The sequence below is a fragment of the Erpetoichthys calabaricus genome, chromosome 8, assembly GCF_900747795.2.
Source record: "Erpetoichthys calabaricus chromosome 8, fErpCal1.3, whole genome shotgun sequence".
In the NCBI taxonomy this organism is placed as follows: Eukaryota; Metazoa; Chordata; class Cladistia; order Polypteriformes; family Polypteridae; genus Erpetoichthys; species Erpetoichthys calabaricus.
Genome location: NC_041401.2, coordinates 39,828,748 through 39,849,499, shown reverse-complemented (window position 1 = coordinate 39,849,499; position 20,752 = coordinate 39,828,748). Strand labels below are relative to the sequence as shown.

General features: G+C 37.2%; 1 protein-coding gene across 1 annotated transcript; it reads right to left on the bottom strand.

Annotated features, from left to right (window-relative positions):
- Window positions 1-316: 316 nt before the first annotated feature.
- Window positions 317-12,729, bottom strand: fev (FEV transcription factor, ETS family member). Its single transcript, XM_051931022.1, has 2 exons — window positions 12,382-12,729; window positions 317-1,078 (listed from the first exon to the last, which is right to left on the bottom strand). Exon 2 carries the CDS (start codon window positions 1,017-1,019, stop codon window positions 549-551), a length of 471 nt encoding a protein of 156 aa, XP_051786982.1. The 5' UTR covers window positions 1,020-1,078; window positions 12,382-12,729; the 3' UTR covers window positions 317-548.
- Window positions 12,730-20,752: the final 8,023 nt, after the last annotated feature.

The following is a 20,752-nucleotide window of genomic DNA, read 5'->3' as shown; positions in this document are numbered from 1 at the left end:
TTAACGGACTCATTTAAAGCACCTCCAGCTCACACAAGTGTAAAATGCATAACTTAAAAAGCACATAAATAACCCTTTTAACTAACCCCTAATGCCATCCCCGTCATTAATATGTGTTTTGTTGTTATTACTCCCTGCATTAAAAAATATCCCTTATGCTCCAGTGCAAAATCATGAACAATATGAATTGGCACAGAATAAAGCAAATCCGTGTTCCCACCTTGGACGTTCAATAAAAAGTTTACAATACTGTGTTATGTGCAAACATATAAACGATTTGTTTTTTGTTTAGAAAATATTACCACTGATTATACTTTTAATATATGAAAAAGCCAATTTTTAGAATATTTGCATATTCAAGCAATTGCTTTGTACAACTAAATCTCACTAGCAAGAGCTGTGCGAAACATTTGCATTTCAGCATTACCTTAAAATATAAAAAGGACGCTGGAAATAATTTTACACCTCTCAGATATCCTGCAAACAAAAAAGGTCAGAAAAACATGAGTGGCTCTGCCGTGATGCCACTTACCAAACAGTGCATTGATTCAGTGGTAGTGGTTATTAATGTTGCTAATATTATTAATACTGCTGATATGAGATGCGGAGACTGGAGTGAACGGCCCAGGAGGCTGGAGGCTGTGACTCGGATACAGGGCTGACGTGGAGCCGGTCCAGTACGAAAACCCAGAGGCAGAGACGCTTGGCGTGACAAGGTTAAGTTTAGAAATCCCAGAAAATGGAAGAGGCGTAAAATTACTCTGAAATTTGTACAAAGCATGCTCTGTAGAGGTGGGCTGACAAACCTGTGCTAGCCCATGAAAATCAAATTTATAGGCATAGCGTTTTCCGTGCACTTTTGTCATAATGTTTTTGTCGTAGTAATACCGAAGCGCTCGACTCAGCTTGTCGTAATTCATGTTGGGTTTGCTTTTCCTTTCTCCCCATCGTCTGGCCACTTCGTCTGGGTCAATAAGTTTGAACTCCCCGTTGGTCCCTTCCCAAGCAATGCAGTTCATATTGGCGCTGTCTGATAAAAGCTCCAGCAAAAATTGCCAAAGCTGAATTTGTCCACTACCTGAAAGTAAGAACAGAAAAAAATACCAATTTATTTAGCCATGTTAATTAAGATGAAAGCTTGTAGAGCAACATACAGTAAATACATGTGTCTTTAACATTTAAAGACTGTATGAAAGGTAACTTCAATAAAATACAGGGTGGCAGAAGGATTTGTTCAGTGACAGTGTAGTATTTTACATTCCTTTACTGCAAGAAAGAAAACCATAAGTTCTGAGGTAAGGTAGTCATACTCACTAATCATGGCCGCGGAGAGTGTAACCGTGTTGCGTCTTGACGTGACATAAAACATAAGAAACTGGCAACAAAGAGGAGAACATTCAGTCCATCAAGCTTGTTTGTTTACTGAATGTCGAGATACCTCCTCCAGATACGTCTTAAAGGTTGTCAGGGTTTCAGCTTCAATTCCATGTCTCAGGAGTTTGTTCCAGAGTCCCACCACTTTTTGTGTAAAGAAGTGCTTACTGATTTCAGGCCTAGGAAGGCAGTGTGGTGCTGTGGTTAAGGCTATGGATATCAAACGCTGAGGTTGTGGGTTCAAATCCCACTACTGCCACTGTGTGGCCATCAGCAAGTCACTCTACTTGTCTGTTCTCCAATTGGAAAAAACAAAAGTGCCTTGAGCATAGGAAAGGGGCTATATAAATAAAATGTATTATTATTATTAAAAGAAATGTAACCAATTGTATCTCAAATGTTGTAAGTTGCTTTGGATGAAGGTGTCAGGCAAATATGTACATTAATAATAACAAATGTTCTTCTCCTTAATTTTCACGGATGTCCTCAAGTATATGATTCACTACTACTAAGTTGAAAGATTCTGCTGGATTTATTTAATCAATGCCTTTGAGAACTTTGAAAACCTGGATTAGGTCCCCATGCAGTCACCTCACCTCTAGACTAAACAGGTTTAATTCTCTGAGTCACTCGCAGTAGGACAAGTCCTTAAGTCCTGGGATGCACCTGGTTGCTCTCCTCTGCACACCTTCAAGTGCTGCTATGTCTTTTTTGTAGCGTAGTGACCACAACTGCACCCAATCCCACTATGCATTATATAGTCTGAACATATTGCCCCTCAATCCATATTCAACATTTTTTTAATGATACAAGCTAAAATTTTCTTTTTCTTTTTAATAGCTTCTTGAACATTGCTTAGATGATAAAAATATTGTGTCAACATAAACCCCTAAATCCTTGTCAGAGGCTCCTTCCTGTATGACAATGTCTGTCATCTTGAATTTATACTTGATGTTCCTTTTTCCCATGTGTAGCACTTTACACTTTTCTACGTAAACCTGCATGTTCCAAGTCCTTGCCTAGCTCTGAAGCTTGTTCAAAATCTTTAACATGTAGTAGGTACCTACTGTAGCAAGATGTTAACAGATCAACAACACCTGAACCTAGCCTGTGGTATTGTATGCAGCAAAAGATCTTTTAAAATCTGGAACCCACTGGCATTTTGTGAAACTGCTATAATTTATTTGTGGTTATTTGTGGAACCTGTTATGCATCTAAATGAATAAAGGGTCTTCTGGAACCTTCATGGCTTCATGGCTTGCGCCACCACCATCTACCCAAAGCACCATGATGTTCCAACAATGATGGATGGATTAAAAGCCAGAAGTCTGTATGACCATCAGCATCAAGTGACTCCGTGAGAACCCTAACTACAAAGAGGACTATTTCATTTATGTTAGGTAGAATGCCCAGAGGGGACTGGGCGGTCTCGTGGCCTGGAACCCCTACAGATTTTATTTTTTTCTCCAGCCATCTGGAGTTTTTTTTTTGTTTTTTCTGTCCACCCTGGCCATCGGACCTTACTCCTTTTCTATGTTAACTAATGTTGTCTTATTTTAATTTTGTATTTTGTCTGTTATTTTTCTTTTCTTCATTATGTAAAGCACTTTGAGCTACTTTTTGTATGAAAATGTGCTATATAAATAAATGTTGTTGTTGTTGTTCATGTAGATGGTTCTTTTGGGAGCCAAAAATGGTTCCTGTATGGCATTGATCTGAAGAACCACTTTGGCACCTTTAATTTCAAGAGTGCAGGTTTATCCTCACCAACTGAATCATGTCTCCTTGGCACAATCTCTGTTGGCATTCAGAAACTACTCCAGCATTTTGAGTCGCTCATTTTCTGAACTTAATTATATCCAACGCTACTTTCAAATCATCACAATTAGATATAGAAACCAGCTGCAAGTGGTCAAAACAGTTAAATAAAAAACAGCAAACTCAAATTTTTAAATTTAAATCTTATTTAAGGAGCTACAGCTACCTATCCCCTATGTTTTAAAATATAATACAAATATTACTCTATCACAATAGCTACCATCATTTTAAAATAAGAGCACAATGGCTTCCACATACTAAAAGATTGGGTAATTGTCAATGACTCCATACAGTATATTCAAATACAATATTCAACATATACAAAATTAACAACAAAAATCTGTTAACGTTAGTGCCCTCACATCTTCTCCCATTGTCTCTTTCACCACATCAGAACCTAAAATGTACAAATAAAACATACATGATCTCTTAAAACCTTTACATTTTTAAATATATGCTCAAGTTGCGATACTCATGTTAAGAGTGACAAGCACTGCATAATCTGACAAATTCACACAATCTCAAAACCTCCTTCGGTCTTCAAATTTTTAAAACATGCATGAAGTCCATGGAAACAACATTTAAACTGATAACATTAATAAATCAAATGGACTGCTAAGAACATCTTAAGACCACATTGCCTTCGGAATGTTGGACAACACCCTTAAATAATAAAATAATGGAACAAACTCTCATGTTACAACAAAACATATTGTATAACCGAAATCCTAATAGTAATACACATATTCAGTTTATTTTTTTCTTTAAAAAAACATTACATTTAGCCAGATACTCTCCAGCATCAGAGACATAACAAAATGCGACTCTGTACAGGGCATTAGTCGAATTTCAGGGAACACTCACCAGCCTAACACACCATTTTGGAATGTTGGAGGAAAACCAGAGTACCACAAAAGAAAATCCCACCTGAATACTGAGGGAACTTGACAATTACACATGAGCAGAACTGGGATTTAAAGCCAGGGTGTTCTAAACAGGCCAGGGGGTCATTTAGTGGGGCTAAGACCACCCCAATCCCAGTTCAAATCATGTCAATGACTTGTTGAATTAAATCACGGCAAATGTATTTCAGACACCCCCCTCAATATTTTGGTCTAGAACCAGAGATGATTGTAAAACACAGCAGCATCACTATCCAGCGACTGTGTCCTCAAAGCACTTAAGCAGGCTTTGCTGTTGTTGACACCACTATCCATCCATCCATCCATTTTCCAACCCGCTGAATCCGAACACAGGGTCACGGGGGTCTGCTGGAGCCAATCCCAGCCAACACAGGGCACAAGGCAGGGAACCAATCCCGGGCAGGGTGCCAACCCACCGCAGGACACACACAAACACACCCACACACCAAGCACACACTAGGGCCAATTTAGAATCGCCAATCCACCTAACCTGCATGTCTTTGGACTGTGGGAGGAAACCGGAGCGCCCGAAGGAAACCCACGCAGACACAGGGAGAACATGCAAACTCCACGCAGGGAGGACCCGGGAAGTGAACCCGGGTCCCCAGATCTCCCAACTGCGAGGCAGCAGCGCTACCCACTGCGCCACCGTGCCGCCCATTGACACCACTAGCAACCAATAAATGTCTTTTTCTTTTTACACTACATTATTAAATTTGCAGACCAGCAGATGCAACTAAGTCTGGTTACAAAATTGTTTGCAAACACAATACAACTAAGGTTCTGTTCAGTTTCTGTAAACAGGAATGCATCAGCAGCGCCAAATCGATTTGCATTGCTAATTCATAAACGGAGACTTACTCTGATAAGCTCGACTAAGCTTTTTTCTTTAATTAACAATATCTTCCAGTGATTAAACATTTCGGTAGATTGTACAGTACATTATCATGCACAACTAGGCTATAATAACAGAAGCCTTCAAAGGCTTTCCGCGCTTTTTGGTAACGCCCCCTCTGTTAGTTACAATGATTTAAATAAAAAAAAATCGAAAAGCTGAAGAGATGGGATATGGGGGTGATGTGGGGACCCCTTTTGGAGTTTCACGTACGTCTTGCCTGTAAATAAAAACGCAGAGTCCTCTTGGGGTTTCGCGCCGTCTTTCATTCTAGATGGTGTAACACTGATCGGGTCTACGTCGTGTATGACGAACAAAAAGATCAGGAGTTACTTCTATTGATCTAGTACCGTGTTTTTTAACGCGCCATGAGAGCTACCCAGGTGTGCCGTGGAAATAGTAGTGTAACGCACCTGGGTCTGAACCTGAGAGGGACAAGCTCAGCAGGTGGTCGACACCTGTCTCAGGAGAATAGGACTGCCTGGAGAAGCCGGTATAAAAGCAGCTCGGCGATCGCCATGTAAGAGCACTTCAGACGTGTCTCTTATGGCTGCAATAGTCCATCTGCCCTGGGTGTGTGGGCACCAGCGAGACTCACATGGCTGGTGGAATGTGGATAATACGAGGAGCGGGCAAATGGGTGAAGCAGCTAGGAGATGCTCACTAAGTGCCGTGTGTATGAACGCTGATGTCGGTGCTCCTCTTTTTACCTGATTCTCCGGTAGTCCCGCTCCTTTGGGCAGTTGAGCAAGGGTGTCATATATACCGCGTAAGTGTTTGGGGTTAGTGGTGAGCCTTCGGATGATTTTGGTTACAAAAAGTGCTACTACAGAAAAAGATGCTGGAAAACGCTGATCTAGTATACTGTCGAGAAAAAGATCAGCGGTTTAAGCCTCTGAAGCCCAAACCCGACACCAGTGCTCTCGGGGTTTCGGCATTTTTCGTTCTGCTGACCCCAAAAAAGGGGGAAAATGTGATACAGCGGCTGAAAATCACGACTGTTTATACGCAACACTGTGAAAAAATTAATATGGCCGTAATTTAACGGTTAAATGACTGGCAGCTGAGCTCTCAGTTATTTAACAGTAAAAAAAAAACAGTCCGTAGCAAAGAGCAATGTACGGGTTGTCTCAGTAAAGTCAACGATTGTAATTCTATCATCATTCATAGGAAGTGTTTCGTTAGATTTTAACGCCCATCTTACAATTATGTTAAATCCAATCAACTCAAGCTAAATAGTTCAGTAATGTAACATTTAATTTATAATGTGCCGTTTATTTATATATACCAAATTAATAACATCCCTTTAATCAATACTGAAATATAAATATATAAATGCTTTCAAGAGACAGTTATTTTAGTAATTGGAGGAAATGCCCTGATTACGAAACTCACGTTGTCCACTGGAGAAGGAACCGTTGCTTTTCTGATACAGGGTGTGCTACATTAGCCAGTAAATCGAAAATACCTCATCATAAATCAGCTTATAAGGAAGAATGTACAGATTTGCTGCACAGAGGGTGTATTCTTAGGCAAATAAAATAAATTTATGCTGATTTACAATTTTGTATCATTATGAGTTCACGATAATGCAACAGTTATTCATAAAGTAGTATTGCACATTGCACACTGCTTAAATATAATTTTACATGTATTTATCTATTTAATATAACCATTTTACAATTTTTTAGTGTGAAAATATACAACAAACGTAATGTATTTTCACTGGATGTTTTCCATTGCAGTTCTGGGGATGATGCTTTACCTAGGTTAAGCGTATTCGAGTGGATGAAGATGTTAAGAAATGGTCGGACATGCATGTCGGACGAGGAGTGACGCCTTCGTGTGGATGAATCTTGAGGGAGGACACCAAAAATGATTCCACTATGACATGAATCTGAAGAGTTGCTTTAATACCTTTATATTTTTAAGAATAGGCAGACAGTGTGACGAAGTGGCTCATCTGCGCCCTCCACTCCATCCTCTACTTCACTCTATGACCCTGATCAAGTCCTTTAGACCGTTTGCGCCCGAGAATGTGTACATACATTTGTGGCTCATCCCAGTTTTGCAAGTGACTCTGAATAATTTGGCTTTAACCATTTTTTTTTAAATTTGGCACTCTGTATTAATCCCCAGTGGGAAATTGTCTTTTTGCATGAACTTTGGCAGTCACAGCGCAGGGTCAGCTTACAATGGTAATAGTAATAATAATATTGACAATACTCATAATATCTTCGAAATGCTGTCTGTAATCTGAAAGTTAAAGAATGTCATGAGAGTTGTTGTGATCATGTTAGTCTTTACGCGATTATTTTTCCTGTAAAGACTGGGAATACCTTACTGTTTATTTACTTGGAGATTTTCATCATCATCTCCTTTTTAATTCTGCCTGTCCATGTGTTCTGGTTATTTAAGCCAGTATACTAACGAGGGCATTAGTGGCCTTGACACTGAAGTGGCTGCAGCCTTTTCAGCGTTCAGTGCCATTTACCCTGCCTGCTCCACTTGTTGTTAAGTGATAATATTAAGCTATACAGGTAAGAAAGCAAACTTCACAGTTAAAAAGGTGAATTATTAGGAAAATGACAGAAGAGCTAAGAATTTATAGCTACAGTATGAAAAAACTATAAATACATTTATATTACTTGTAAATGTAAAAACTCGTACTACTTTGATTTTCTAAACAAAGAAGAAGAACAAGAACAAAGAAAAGACTATCTAATTAAACAAGGTAAAATGATTTATTGATTATGAGACTGGCTGGAAGAAATTTTTGCAACCAGAGGGATACCCCAGAACTGAACTTGATAAGCAGATCTTTTAAAGATCATGTTGTGCTTTCTAATACATCAGTTTGTCTGTTTCTCTTTTTATTGGTCAGAGCTGGAGAGAGACACCGTTTTTCGCAGTATTAGTGAGACTAAGGAATGGTGCTGGTCCATCACAAGACTTGTTAACGTGCACACTCACAGCAGTCGTTCTTTAACGTGTATGCAAAGATGAGGACTGCTGATACTTCGTGATTTGCTTCACTTATCAGTGTACTTTCACCTTATACTGTTTGTATATAATATACAACATAATATTCTCAACCTACAGACAGTGCACAGAAGACACCAAAAGGATAAGCTAAATGTTATATCGCAAAAACTCACCAAAAGTAAAATGAAGAATGTTGTATTGAAATGCTATGCAGAATTAATGAGCCAGAATAAAAAAAAAAAAAACTGGTGTCCTTTTTGGGTCCATGCTACCAAAACATAGCAGCTGTATGCAAAATCTGCACACTCATAAAAATAATGGTTCAAAAATGTCTCTTTACTTGGTTGTGTGGTTCCTTGTAGAACTATTGCTTGACAGAAAACAGTTTCATCCTGAGAAGATTTCTTTGTAAATGAAAACTTGTCCTTTGGCTTTTAAAAAGGATCCTAATATGCGGACAAAACAGACATCTTTACTGTGTAGAAGGCTACCTAGCAGTAAGCCAACAGATCAAGAAAACCGGAACTCATCCTGTGGTACTGTATGCAGGAAGAGCCCTTTAATGGTGTTTCACAAACCTGATATCATTTCTTCACAGTTATAAATGAAACCTGTCAAAGATCTAAAAAAATAAGGGTCTTTCTGGGACTCAAGTGGATAGTTCTTTTGGGAACCAGAAATGGTTCCCCTAGTGTACTGCTCTGTAAAACCACTTTGGCATTTTTATTTTTAATAATGCAGAGAAGAGCAACCAAGCACATTCCCGCTTTACTCGGACAGACTGATGGAATCACACCTCTTTATCTTCAAACAGAGAAACTTACATGCTTTTGAAATTTCTCAGAAGTAACTGTAAGGAAAAGAAAAGGTTACTACAGGCCCAAAACCTGAAAGAGTGTATTTAATAATAATAATTCATTACATTTATATAGCGCTTTTCTCAGTACTCAAAGCGCTATCCACACAGGGAGGAACCAGGAAGCGAACCCACAATCTTCCACAGTCTCCTTACTGCAAAGCAGCAGCACTACCACTGTGCCACTCAAAAGGTCATGGGAATCTGGAGCAAACTATCAAGTCATAAAGCTGATGAGGCGGCCCTGATGTCTCTTCTCCCTCCTCACTTCTGGTATGTGATACATGAGCGTCAGCACTTGCACCCATGGAGTGAGAGACTGTTTTTATCATCGGTCCGTAAGGCCACTCATCAACAACTCAGAGTGATAAATATGTGAATCTGTGTATACCTTGTAAATCTCATATGCAATATATATATATATATATATATATATATATATATATATATATATATATATATATATATATATATATATATATATATATATACAGTACATACACACATTTAATATACTGTCATCACTAGATATGATATTAGTATGTGTGAGTGAACAACATAATTGTCTTGTTGCCCGTGCCGGTTATACAAGGACAGACTCCGGCTCACCTCACATTCCGGCACTGGTGGACTAATGGATGGATTCCTCCTTGTACAGATAAATAGTGACAAACTTAATAATCAGCTATAAATTCTGCAACCTAAAATAGTAATCTAATGAAAGTGAAAGTTTAAAAAACAGAAACATTTTTTTGCAAGCCGTTCTGTTACTAAACAGCATATTTTAAAATCTACTTTTACTATTCCGTTATTAGTATATGATTACCAGTATAATAATCTGCTAAATGTTTGTAGAAATAATATTATAAAAACAAATGTAAGGTAAACTGTGTCACAACAAAGTGCATGTTGTTGCCTCACTGAACTTGAAAAATATTCATTTATAGTTGGTGCATTCTCAACACCATATGTCATTAGAATAAAAGTGAACCAATGCAGCCCTGCGGTGGGCTGGCGCCCTGCCCGGGGTTTGTTCCTGCCTTGTGCCCTGTGCTGGCTGGGACTGGCTCCAGCAGACCCCTGTGACCCTGTAGTTAGGATATAGTGGGTTGGATACTGACTGACTGACTGACTGACTGACTGACTGACTGACTGACCGAACTAATGCAGATGTCTTCGTATTCACATTAGCCATATCGCATACTATACACAATAGCCACATAAATTAAGGTCACAAGGTCACAGTGCAATATTTCTGCATGTTTACCCTGTGACCTTTTTAACATTTATCTTTATATTTATGACAATTTGCATGACTTTGTTTAATATTAACCAGTGGTATTGAATTCTGCATTATGTCTGAGTTCATTGTCTGTTTTATAGGCTGTATGGAAGTGTTGTAAGGGTCTGTACATTTCGGTTACCATGTTTGTTTCTGTAAATGTGTGTAAATGTGTCTGGAGCGCACACATCTCCAGAGGTGCACTTTAGTGCTCGGCCCTGTGTCCGCTGACTGTTCCTGCCTTGTGCCTGTGCTTGCCAGTTTTGGCTCCAGCTTCCCCGCGACCTTTCTCAGAGTGAAGTGGGTAATGAAGATGGATTGATAAACGGATACATTCACTTTCTCTAAATATTTAAATCAGTCTGTTTAAATGACTTCAAATTCCTACACTTTGTGTTAAATTCATTGTGATGAAAAACAATAAAAACAATTTAAAACATGTCTATAATAAAAATAAATATCTTTCAAAAGACAAAAAATATTGCATCTAGCAATTATAAAGTTTTAAATGATAAAAATGCAGTCAATAAATAAAAAATAGAGCATCATGTCCACAATGGACTAACAATTATAAAATGCATTGATGTACATAATTGTTTATAATTGAATAAACAGATTATTCACTGTAAAAACTGATCAATACTAAATGCAACATGGCTATTTAATATATTGCACAATGTGCTGTCTCCTTTTCTAACTTTTATTTTTATAATATTAATAATGCTCATGGGTTCAATGCCTTGATAATATTGTAAATGTTGACAATTTTCTAGAAAATGTGCTTTGTCGATATTCTATTTATAGAAAACATATACAATTCTCTGTTATGTTCAATTAAAATTTTTATGGAACATCATCAGAACAAATGTAACTGTTTAGAAATCATACCTTCACGCTTAAAAATCAAGGTGCCGGAGTGGTCCTGCAGAGCAATGCCATAGGGGAGCCATTATTGGTTCTCGAAAGACCCTTCTGCATGATGGTTCCAGAAAGAGCTTTAATTTATTTAGATGCGTAACTGGCTCCATACAGTAAGTAACCATGAATAGATGGGAACACACTGGTGACTTACCAGTGGGTTTTAAAAGGACTTTTGTTGCACAGGTCCAGTAACACAGGCTATGACAGGTTCTCTAACTCTGTTAGTGTCCTCCTATAGGTAGTCTACAATACTTTTATGATTTCATTGGTTTCTACATATTAGTATTTTTATAAAGCACAAAGAACAAACTTCAAATGCAGAGAACCTCTCCCAAATTAAATGGTTCTTTGTCAAGAAATGGTTCTGGAGCCACACAACCAGGTAAAGTACCACATAGTGCCATTCAAGAGCCGGCATTTTTAAGTATTTTGGATGAAACTGAGACAAAACATACATGTAATCTTCCATCTGTCTGTCGCTTCTTTACCTTTAAAATGTATATATCCATTATATTGCAACTTTCATATCTGATGATTGATTATGTAATGAATTTCTTATCTATTTATTTATCCATTTATCAATCTATTGCACCTTTAAGTTTATTGTATAAATTCATTATACTGCAATCTTCATATCAGCCAGTTGATTATATAATGAATTTCATGTCTGTCTATCTGTATAATAAGATAGTTGGCCCCATGTGTTAAAATAACACATAAATTGTACTTGCATACCTTTAAAGAAACCTTAAATGTGTGTGTTGTTGCTAATCTCAATTTAAGATTTTCAAAATACAAAAGAGCAAACATAACGTAAAATATAAAATCGTGGCTTTAACGTCATGCAGTTTGAGGTACTGTAGAATATGTAAGATATAACAGCCAATAAATAAAAAAACGCTTTTTTATGATGCCAGGAATATAAAGATAAACAAAATATAAATTCTCATGAAAATATTAATTTCTTGAGATTTTGAATAAAGGAAAGTAATATTGCATTCATATAAATATACATTTCATGTATTGTAAATACTATTTATAGCATAAATTTTCATTTCTGAAAAAAATATTTTAGCAAAAGTTGACTTTATCATTTAATACTGCTGCACTTGTGTAAAAATGAAAAAGAAATGTACAAATGAAGAGATAAAACAGATAATTTAAATGTGAATTACATTTTAAACACCGAAATTATAATTTGTCTTGGAGATTGTTTTATCCTTTTAAATTCACCTGAACAAATCCCGCAAGAAGGTAATAATAATAATAATAGTCGTATTAAATTAAAAAATATTCGAGTAAATAAAGAAAGAAAAATTCGACTTACCCTTCTGAACTCCAGGGTTAATGGAACTCCAGGATGAAGATTTTCCTTCTTTAATTAAATTTTCTTGTCCCGGATCTAAAAGAAAAAGACACTATATGGCATCTTTTTTTAAAAAAAAAACGTATACTCTTCTACAAACGTAACAAAAATATTCAGTGAAACTTTAAAACGGAAAACTGCACGTATCTTAATAAAGTTTAGCAGAATGGTGTTTTTCATTTCAATAATAACATGGCTTTCGTTTAAGTTAAAGTGCCTCTGTTCATGTAATTAAAATCACTGCTTGCCAATCGCACACGAATTCGTTCATTTTTTCCCCTTTGCTTTCTGTGGGTCGTTTCATCTTTTCTTTTTCTCTTTCTTTGGTGTCAGAAGTCTCCGCTCCGAGATTTTGGAGGTGAAGGCAGGAAGCGTGTTCAGGAAAAAGGATATCCGATTTCCGACAAAGAGATGAGAGGGCTTTTTAAATGGAAAGACTGTAAGGAAAACGGCATGGAATCTCACAAAAACAAACATTGCATTTCTAGAAACAAAATTCCGTTTCTACGAAATGTTCAAAGAATTTAAAAGATAGAATAAAAGGCTACCTGGAAGGTACATGTTAAACATAAGGTTTGCTCCACAGTTCTGCTTCATTGTGCCTGGTGTATCTGAAAGGAACGACTTTCATTTGGTGGAAGGATTTTTATTAAACTTTATCTGAAAACTGGGATCTGGAATAAATGTGAAACAGATTGAAGAAGTTTCCAGGCAACAGTCACAAACCCCGTCTCTGAGACAATATTCAGACTGTAATTTCCTTCGAAGCATTGCTTTAATTAAAAGAGCAATTTAACTCTGTCATCTAGCCCGGTCTCCACAATAAAAAGCTGATAGAAATTCGGCTTTATCAATCCTCCATCGGGTTTAATAAAGTTTCCGAGTTAAGATCAGAGTTTCTATGGAAAATTGAAGTGTTTGACATGGAAACCTGTTCAGATCCGTTTAATTTTCCGCCTTTTTAACTCTTTATAAATAGAGTCGCTTGGTTTATATTGGAATAAAATGTTTACCTTTTAAAATTCTGCTTCAGCGCATCTAGGAAAACAGACGCCTAAAGTGCTTTAGAAGGAGGTAGGGTAGTGTCCAATCAATCTGTGCATTATACAGAGAAATAAAATAATCAACAAAAGGAGGATTCATAATGAGACGAAGATGACCGCCTTTGTAAGGAAAAACACATAAAGGTACATTAATCAATACATCTAGACATACAGCAATCAAAATTAAACTTTTATTCATTTCCTGTTCAACAGGGTAGCACTCGAAGCTTCCTATACTCTTTTTAACCCAGATTTCTTGCTACAGCTTGACTATTATGTAATAATAATACTTATAAAATTAACATAGGTGAACATATTCGTGAAGGTCATGTCAAAAAAATAAAATTAAAAAAGGAGTTGAAAAATAAAATGCTCGATTGCAGAGCATTTCGTTAGATTAATCCATTCAACGCAAGTTAATAAAGCTCTTTGGCTGGCGACTCAGTGTCAAGGTCATGGTGAGCCGGAGCCTATCGCAGCAGCACCGAACGCAAAGCAGGAACTGAGCTCAGATGTGACTGTCAGTTACTCTCCGATCATGTGATATGCGTGTCTGATCTGTTACTATCCTACTAGATAACCTACTATGCAAAGATGTATGCTTTCTCACATACTGCATTAGGAATTTTTTCAAATCATTTCATACTCAACAACCCACAGAATGAAATGGCCCTTTACCAAGCAATGGCTCTACGAGGAACCAGACAACCCAGTAAAATGCCATTAAAGAACCGACACCGTTTATTTCTATAGCGTATTTTCACTAGATGTAGCTCAAAGTGCTTTATAAGATATCAAAGAAATTGTTACAAAGAAAGAAACGCAAATTAAAATTAGATTAAGAATTGTAATGAATAAGTACATGCAAAAAATGCATTCGTAATGTAGGCCTATATATATAATTAATAGAGAAGTGGAGTCCTTATACAGTATATAGAATGTGTTTAGATGAATCCGATGATAAGGTAAGATGGCAGGGTAATACAGAAAAAAAAATTATCGTTATTATTAATGCCGTTATTTTTAGGCCTGGTCTCACGCTGATTTAGCCCAGAAAATCTTTGACTCCCCGATATCCCACAAAGCTGTCCGTCTTAAATTCAAAACTGCGCCATTTTAACGGAATTGATCGGCATTAGACATACAGTATCTGTTAGTCTCAAGTGCCATTCGTCCATTTTCTGTACCCATTGTTCCAGTAGCAGTACAGTTATCAGCTGTCCCCATGTTACTGATAGATAGATAGATAGATAGATAGATAGATAGATAGATAGATAGATAGATAGATAGATAGATAGATAGATAGATAGATAGATAGATAGATAGATAGATAGAAAATTGCTGCATTATTTTGCAAAAGTATTATGTTACTACGCAAACTGCCTTGTGTGGTTGGTGTCACCGTGCACGGACGTGTTCCAGCTATAGTGTGACAACTAGTGAGTAACAGATTATGCACACGCGCAATTAAGTGACAAGAACTGAACAAAAAAATCGCAGGTTTAAAATTTAATCCTACAAGTGCCGAGGGGTACATTTAACCTGCCCAGTTTGGGGTCACTGGGAGCAAGTGATTATCGCGGGACGGCCGGTGCAAGCGCCTGCACGGTGATACCGACCTTAGCATATATAATTAGCAGTATATGTTATTGATAACGTTTATACATGTATTAAAATTGAAATAAATGAGTGTATTTTGAAAAGGAGCACACCTGTCCAAAATGTTTTCCATAAGAGGAGCCCTGTTTTGTTACGATCTAGAGCCCGTAAAACGTGGAACACACTTGAAAAAATAGAATCGTCTAAAGCAGGCTGTGGTTTAAATTCTAAAGCTCACAGAGGGCTCCTGTTTTACAACATGGTATTCTCAAATCCGCTTACTCCACTTCAGGATGTCGCTGCTGCCTCGCAGTTGGGAGATCTGGGGACCTGGGTTCGCTTCCCGGGTCCTCCCTGCGTGGAGTTTGCATGTTCTCCCCGTGTCTGCGTGGGTTTCCTCCGGGCGCTCCGGTTTCCTCCCACAGTCCAAAGACATGCAGGTTAGGTGGATTGGCGATTCTAAATTGGCCCTAGTGTGTGCTTGGTGTGTGGGTGTGTTTGTGTGTGTCCTGCGGTGGGTTGGCACCCTGCCCAGGATTGTTTCCTGCCTTGTGCCCTGTGTTGGCTGGGATTGGCTCCAGCAGACCCCCGTGACCCTGTGTTCGGATTCAGCGGTTTGGAAAATGGATGGATGTATATATATATATATATATATATATATATATATATATATATATATATATATATATATATATATATATAAATCATATATATACAGTATATATGATTAAATTGTTAGAAAACAATAGAATTACAGGGTAACAGAATAGTCCTTTGATAACAGCGGTTCCCTGCACATCTGAGACAGGTCACTATGGAGTGTCTACAGGATTTACTTGTGCGTGTAGTGTTAACACTAATGATTCTGAAATAGCACTTTACTGGGTTGAGTGATTTCCCGTACAACCACCGTTTGGCAAAGAACGATTTTAGTTCCGGTAAGGATTGTTTTGCATATGGAATTCAGTCTTTGGGTTTGATAATGTCCCTCATACGTAACAAAGAAGAAAGCTTCATTTTATGGCAGGATACTGAACTTAATGCTACTGTCATTTTAAAATTATGAACACATTTCTATTTCACAAATTTGTTCTCGTCAATTAATGGTAATTTGTAGAGCCTATTATAAATATTAATAAATAAACGTTCTTTCCAGAACTTTTTTGTATACGGTTAAATTGAGAACCACAAATGGTTCACCTATGGCATCGCTCTTAAGAGCCACTTTAGCACTTTTATATTTAAAACCATCGGGTTTCATCCGGGTACTCCGGTTGTCCTTTTACATCTCGACGACCTGAACTTTAGGTGAATTGGCAAGTCCGACTTGAACAGAAGAGAATGAGTATGGGTGTGTGTCTGAGTGTGCCCTGTGATGGATTGGCACCGCGTCCAAGACTGGCTTCTGTCTGATGGGCTTGAATCCCCGCAATCCTGAACTGGATTGAGTGGGATCGAAAATGGATGAATGAATTGATCGATTAATATATTATAGAGCGAGGCTGTATGTTCTGTTTACTAATAATCCCAAACGGTCCGTATCTGATGTAGTTTCGTAATTTGATTTTGATTAATCTGCAATATGATCATAGCAAGGTGGCGATTTAAAATATTAAGTATGGAGATTCATCTAGGGGTGCTGTGTTTTAAAACATAAATTAAGTGGACATATAAAATTGAGGTTTTAATTCTACCTTTCATTTGTATTGTTTACATTCGATTCCATTAGTTTACCTCATGGCGTTTTGTAGATTTTGCAGGTATCTGGGTCTTATATCTCTCTTTGATTTTTACACGTATTCTTAAACGGAAATAAAATGGATGAACGCATACATTGCCTGTGTGGGGTTCGCGTGTGTTCTCTCTTTCCGTATGTATAAATAATGTACTTCTACCTTTGTTACCTTCAGTGGGCATTTTTAATTGGTTCACTATTAAATGAGCGAGTAAGTATATCGTGCAGTGGATTAGTGGCCCGTTCTGTGCTGATTCCCGCTTGAGAATCGCACTGAAGCGATAGGCGCCAGCTACCCATAACCGTAAAGCGCACAAAGGGGTTGGTAAATTAACAGATGGGTCATTTTAAATATAATCAGCACATTTCTGCTGAATGCTGTATGTGATCGTTACTTTATATACACCTGCCTTAATTTCCTATTCCTTGGTGCAAATGAAAAATCCTAATACAGTACTTAGAAATTGGAAAAAAGACCTGTATTTTGTAACATGCAATTCTGAAATTGTGCGGTTATTGGTACTGCGCCTCCAGGGTAATGCTTTCCCTCGTTTTTCTTACACAGGCGTATGTTTATAATGCCTTGTAACTCTAGATTTGCTGAGATCAGAGAGTGAACTATCGGCACGAGTGTGCCCTACGATGGACTGACACCCTGTCCACGAATGGTTACTGATTGGCGGTGAGTGTGCACGTGCGTGCGACCTGCGTAATGACGCACAGTACTGGACTGGTTACTGATTGGTTCACAGAAGTTTCCTTACAACGAAATACTGGGCTAGAGGTTACATGGGTTCGCGTAAGGATGAATCTGGTCGCAAATAGTTTTAACTCGTACATTTTCCATTGATCGAAGAAATTATTAACGTTTGCAGCCTTTAAGACGGATCTCTTGATGTCGTTTACTGTAAGGAACAGGAGTTCACTTTTCCGCTATTTACTGCAGATTACAAAGAGGAAAGATTTATAATCCAAGATTTGTTTAATTCAGCCACATACGCTGAACTAAACTGTTTTGTAAAAAGTCATTTTAAAAAAGTACATTTTACCGTACCACAGTTAAAATAACAGAAATAACATTTACTGGCCAATGTATTGTTCTTTTACCCTGAAAATATATTGGTTTAGATTAAAAATGCTGCAGCCTTATTATAATTATGTTAAATAATCATGTAAGGACTTTTTCCGTATATTGGCTCGTATTATGAAAAGGTTATTGTCTTTTGTCTATTAAGGTCTTGTATTGCATTGTATTGTATTGACCCCCTTCTTTTTGACACCCAACCTACCTGGAAAGGGGTCTTTCTTGGAACTGCCTTTCAGAAGGTTTCTTCCATTTATTCCCTAAAAGGTTTTTTGGGGGGGAGTTTTTCCTTGTCTTCTTAGAGAGTCAAGGCTGGGGGACTGTCAAGAGGCAGGGCCTGTTAAAGCCCATTGCAGCACTTCTTGTGTGATTTTGGGCTACTGTATACAAAAATAAATTGTATTGTATTGTATTGTATTCCGTTCACCCCCAGATCAATGCTGAATATCAGTTCTATTCTTGTCGTTGCATTTTTCAAAGTCGCTGTTTCTTAATGAAGACTCTGCCGATGGCGTACAGGTTTTGTGAGGCAGAATTGAGCACCCAGGAATCCTGGTTTTTATTGTTAGGCTGATGAGTTTGGCTTACAACATTGGTTACATTCCATTTGTTTTTTTCCAACTGGATCACAGGTAGCGAAGTGACTTGTTCATGACCGCACAATTTCAGTAGCGGGATTTGAACAAACAGTCTCAGGGTTTCAAGTTCAAATCCGTAACCACTACCCCTCCCTGCCTACTTACAATAAAATACAATATGTGAAATAAAGGTTAATTAATAATGTTATGTGAATAGTTTTTAGTAGGTTATTCTGCAAAATAACTTACTACAAAAAAAAAAAATGGCACTAAACATTTTTTATACATTTAAGAAACACCTTTTAATAATAAAATAAAATTATATGAGGACATTGTTTTACAATATATTCAAAGAAACAGACGAGCATTTCGGGAGTTACATCTTTATTTTATTTCCGTTTAACTGAAGGCTTTCTTTATCCGCGATGTTCTTGTATAGTTGACTCCAGCGCTGGATGAAGCTCCCACTTTCCAGACTTGCTTTAGCTGCCTGAGTTTTAATAAAAAATCGCAGGCAACTTAAAACAAGCCCGCAATTCAGGAGATATCTCAAAACCTGAAAATGCAATCAAAATTTTAAACATCCCAACATTTCCTGACAATTTTGTTTTAGATTCTTTACAATAAAATCTGTGACGAAAGGTAATGAATAGCAGCCAAGGTGTGATCTCAACACTGGTAAAAAAAAAAAAAAAAAAGATTTTCTTCTAATGTGAGGTAACTGGAGACACCATAGTGTCCGGGTGTGTAATGGGCATAAGCCGGCGTAAAATCTACATTTTTTTTTTTACAAATAACGGTTTATTTACAAAGAACCATTTCATTCTGGATAAGGTTATTTGTATGTGAAATTAGTTCTTTGGGCACTGATACAGTTCCTAATATGTGCACAAAACAGAAATCTTTATTGTATAGCTGGCTACCAAGCAGGATACTGAAAGACTGAAGAAAACCTGAATTTAGCCAGTGTTGTTGTATGAAGCAAGAATATATTTAAATCATATTAATATTTCACAAATACATCATTATATATTTATATGAAACCGTTTACGAATAATAAAAGTTAGTCAATTAAAGTTCTTTCTAGAACCTTCGTATGGATGATTATTTAGGAATCCCAAAATGGACCCCTTTGTCTTTGCTCTTAAGAACCACTGTGGTACCTTTATTTGTAAGAGTTGTTGCCGGGGTAGGCTCCGCCTCCCCGCGACTGAAAAACTGGTTCGTCTATCAACGAGCTAAGAAACGTGAGGCTAAAATACAAACACACACATCCATACACTATTGTTTGTAGACAAGTAAGAAACAAATCTACCACTTCTGATGAATTATCAGTTGTGTGATTTAAAATTATGATTGTGTAGAAAAAAGGAGTCCGATTTTGAAAAAGTTGTTTTATCGCTGTACCCTCACATGGTAATTGTTCACATTGGTCCACGCTAGTCAGGCCATGAGGCAAGCAAGCCCTCAACTCTGTTAACAACAAACTATATAGGAATCTATAATAGAGTGTTTGCTCAGATTTTATGTAGTGAACAAATGCACATTATAATTTTAGTCCATAATTTTTTCATCATATAAATATTACTTTGTAATTTATTCTGTATTAATTATCAAATTAGTTTTTTTTTCTAAAGATCTGAACGCCATTCTCCAAATTCGTTGGCATCATATGCAGGTTATACAGAACAAAAATATCAGACAATATGATTTTGTACTATTGACTTCCTTGTTGAAAGACTGATTTTGAATGTTCCATTCTATGAAAATTGATAAAGCCGAATATTCGGACGTTTTATGAAAAGGAAACCTTGACTTAGCGTGCAGGAAAAAAATTGGAGGAAGAAAGCTACGGTGGCAGACACCTCGGGTGCATCTCGTTACCTGGTGTTGACATACGACAAAAAGAAAAAAAATAGATAGATAGATAGATAGATAGATAGATAGATAGATAGATAGATAGATAGATAGATAGATAGATAGATAGATAGATAGATTTCCAAAGACTACAATACAATATTTAATTTAATATATATATTTAAGAAAAATCATTATCAAATCTCACCTGTAATTAAAGAATTCAAAGCCAGCAGAAAAAAAATGTATAATTACAGTGCTACAAAATAAATGATATTTCTTTATCAAGAGGCGATTTTCTCCATCTGTAGGCTGCGTTGCGTAGGCTACGGTGCGTTGACTCAAACTAAAATATATACACTGGCTTTAATCGTTGAGAATGTGTATTTGTGAAAGGTGTGTTACCAGAATATTTATTAGGAGATCCTGGTTAGGG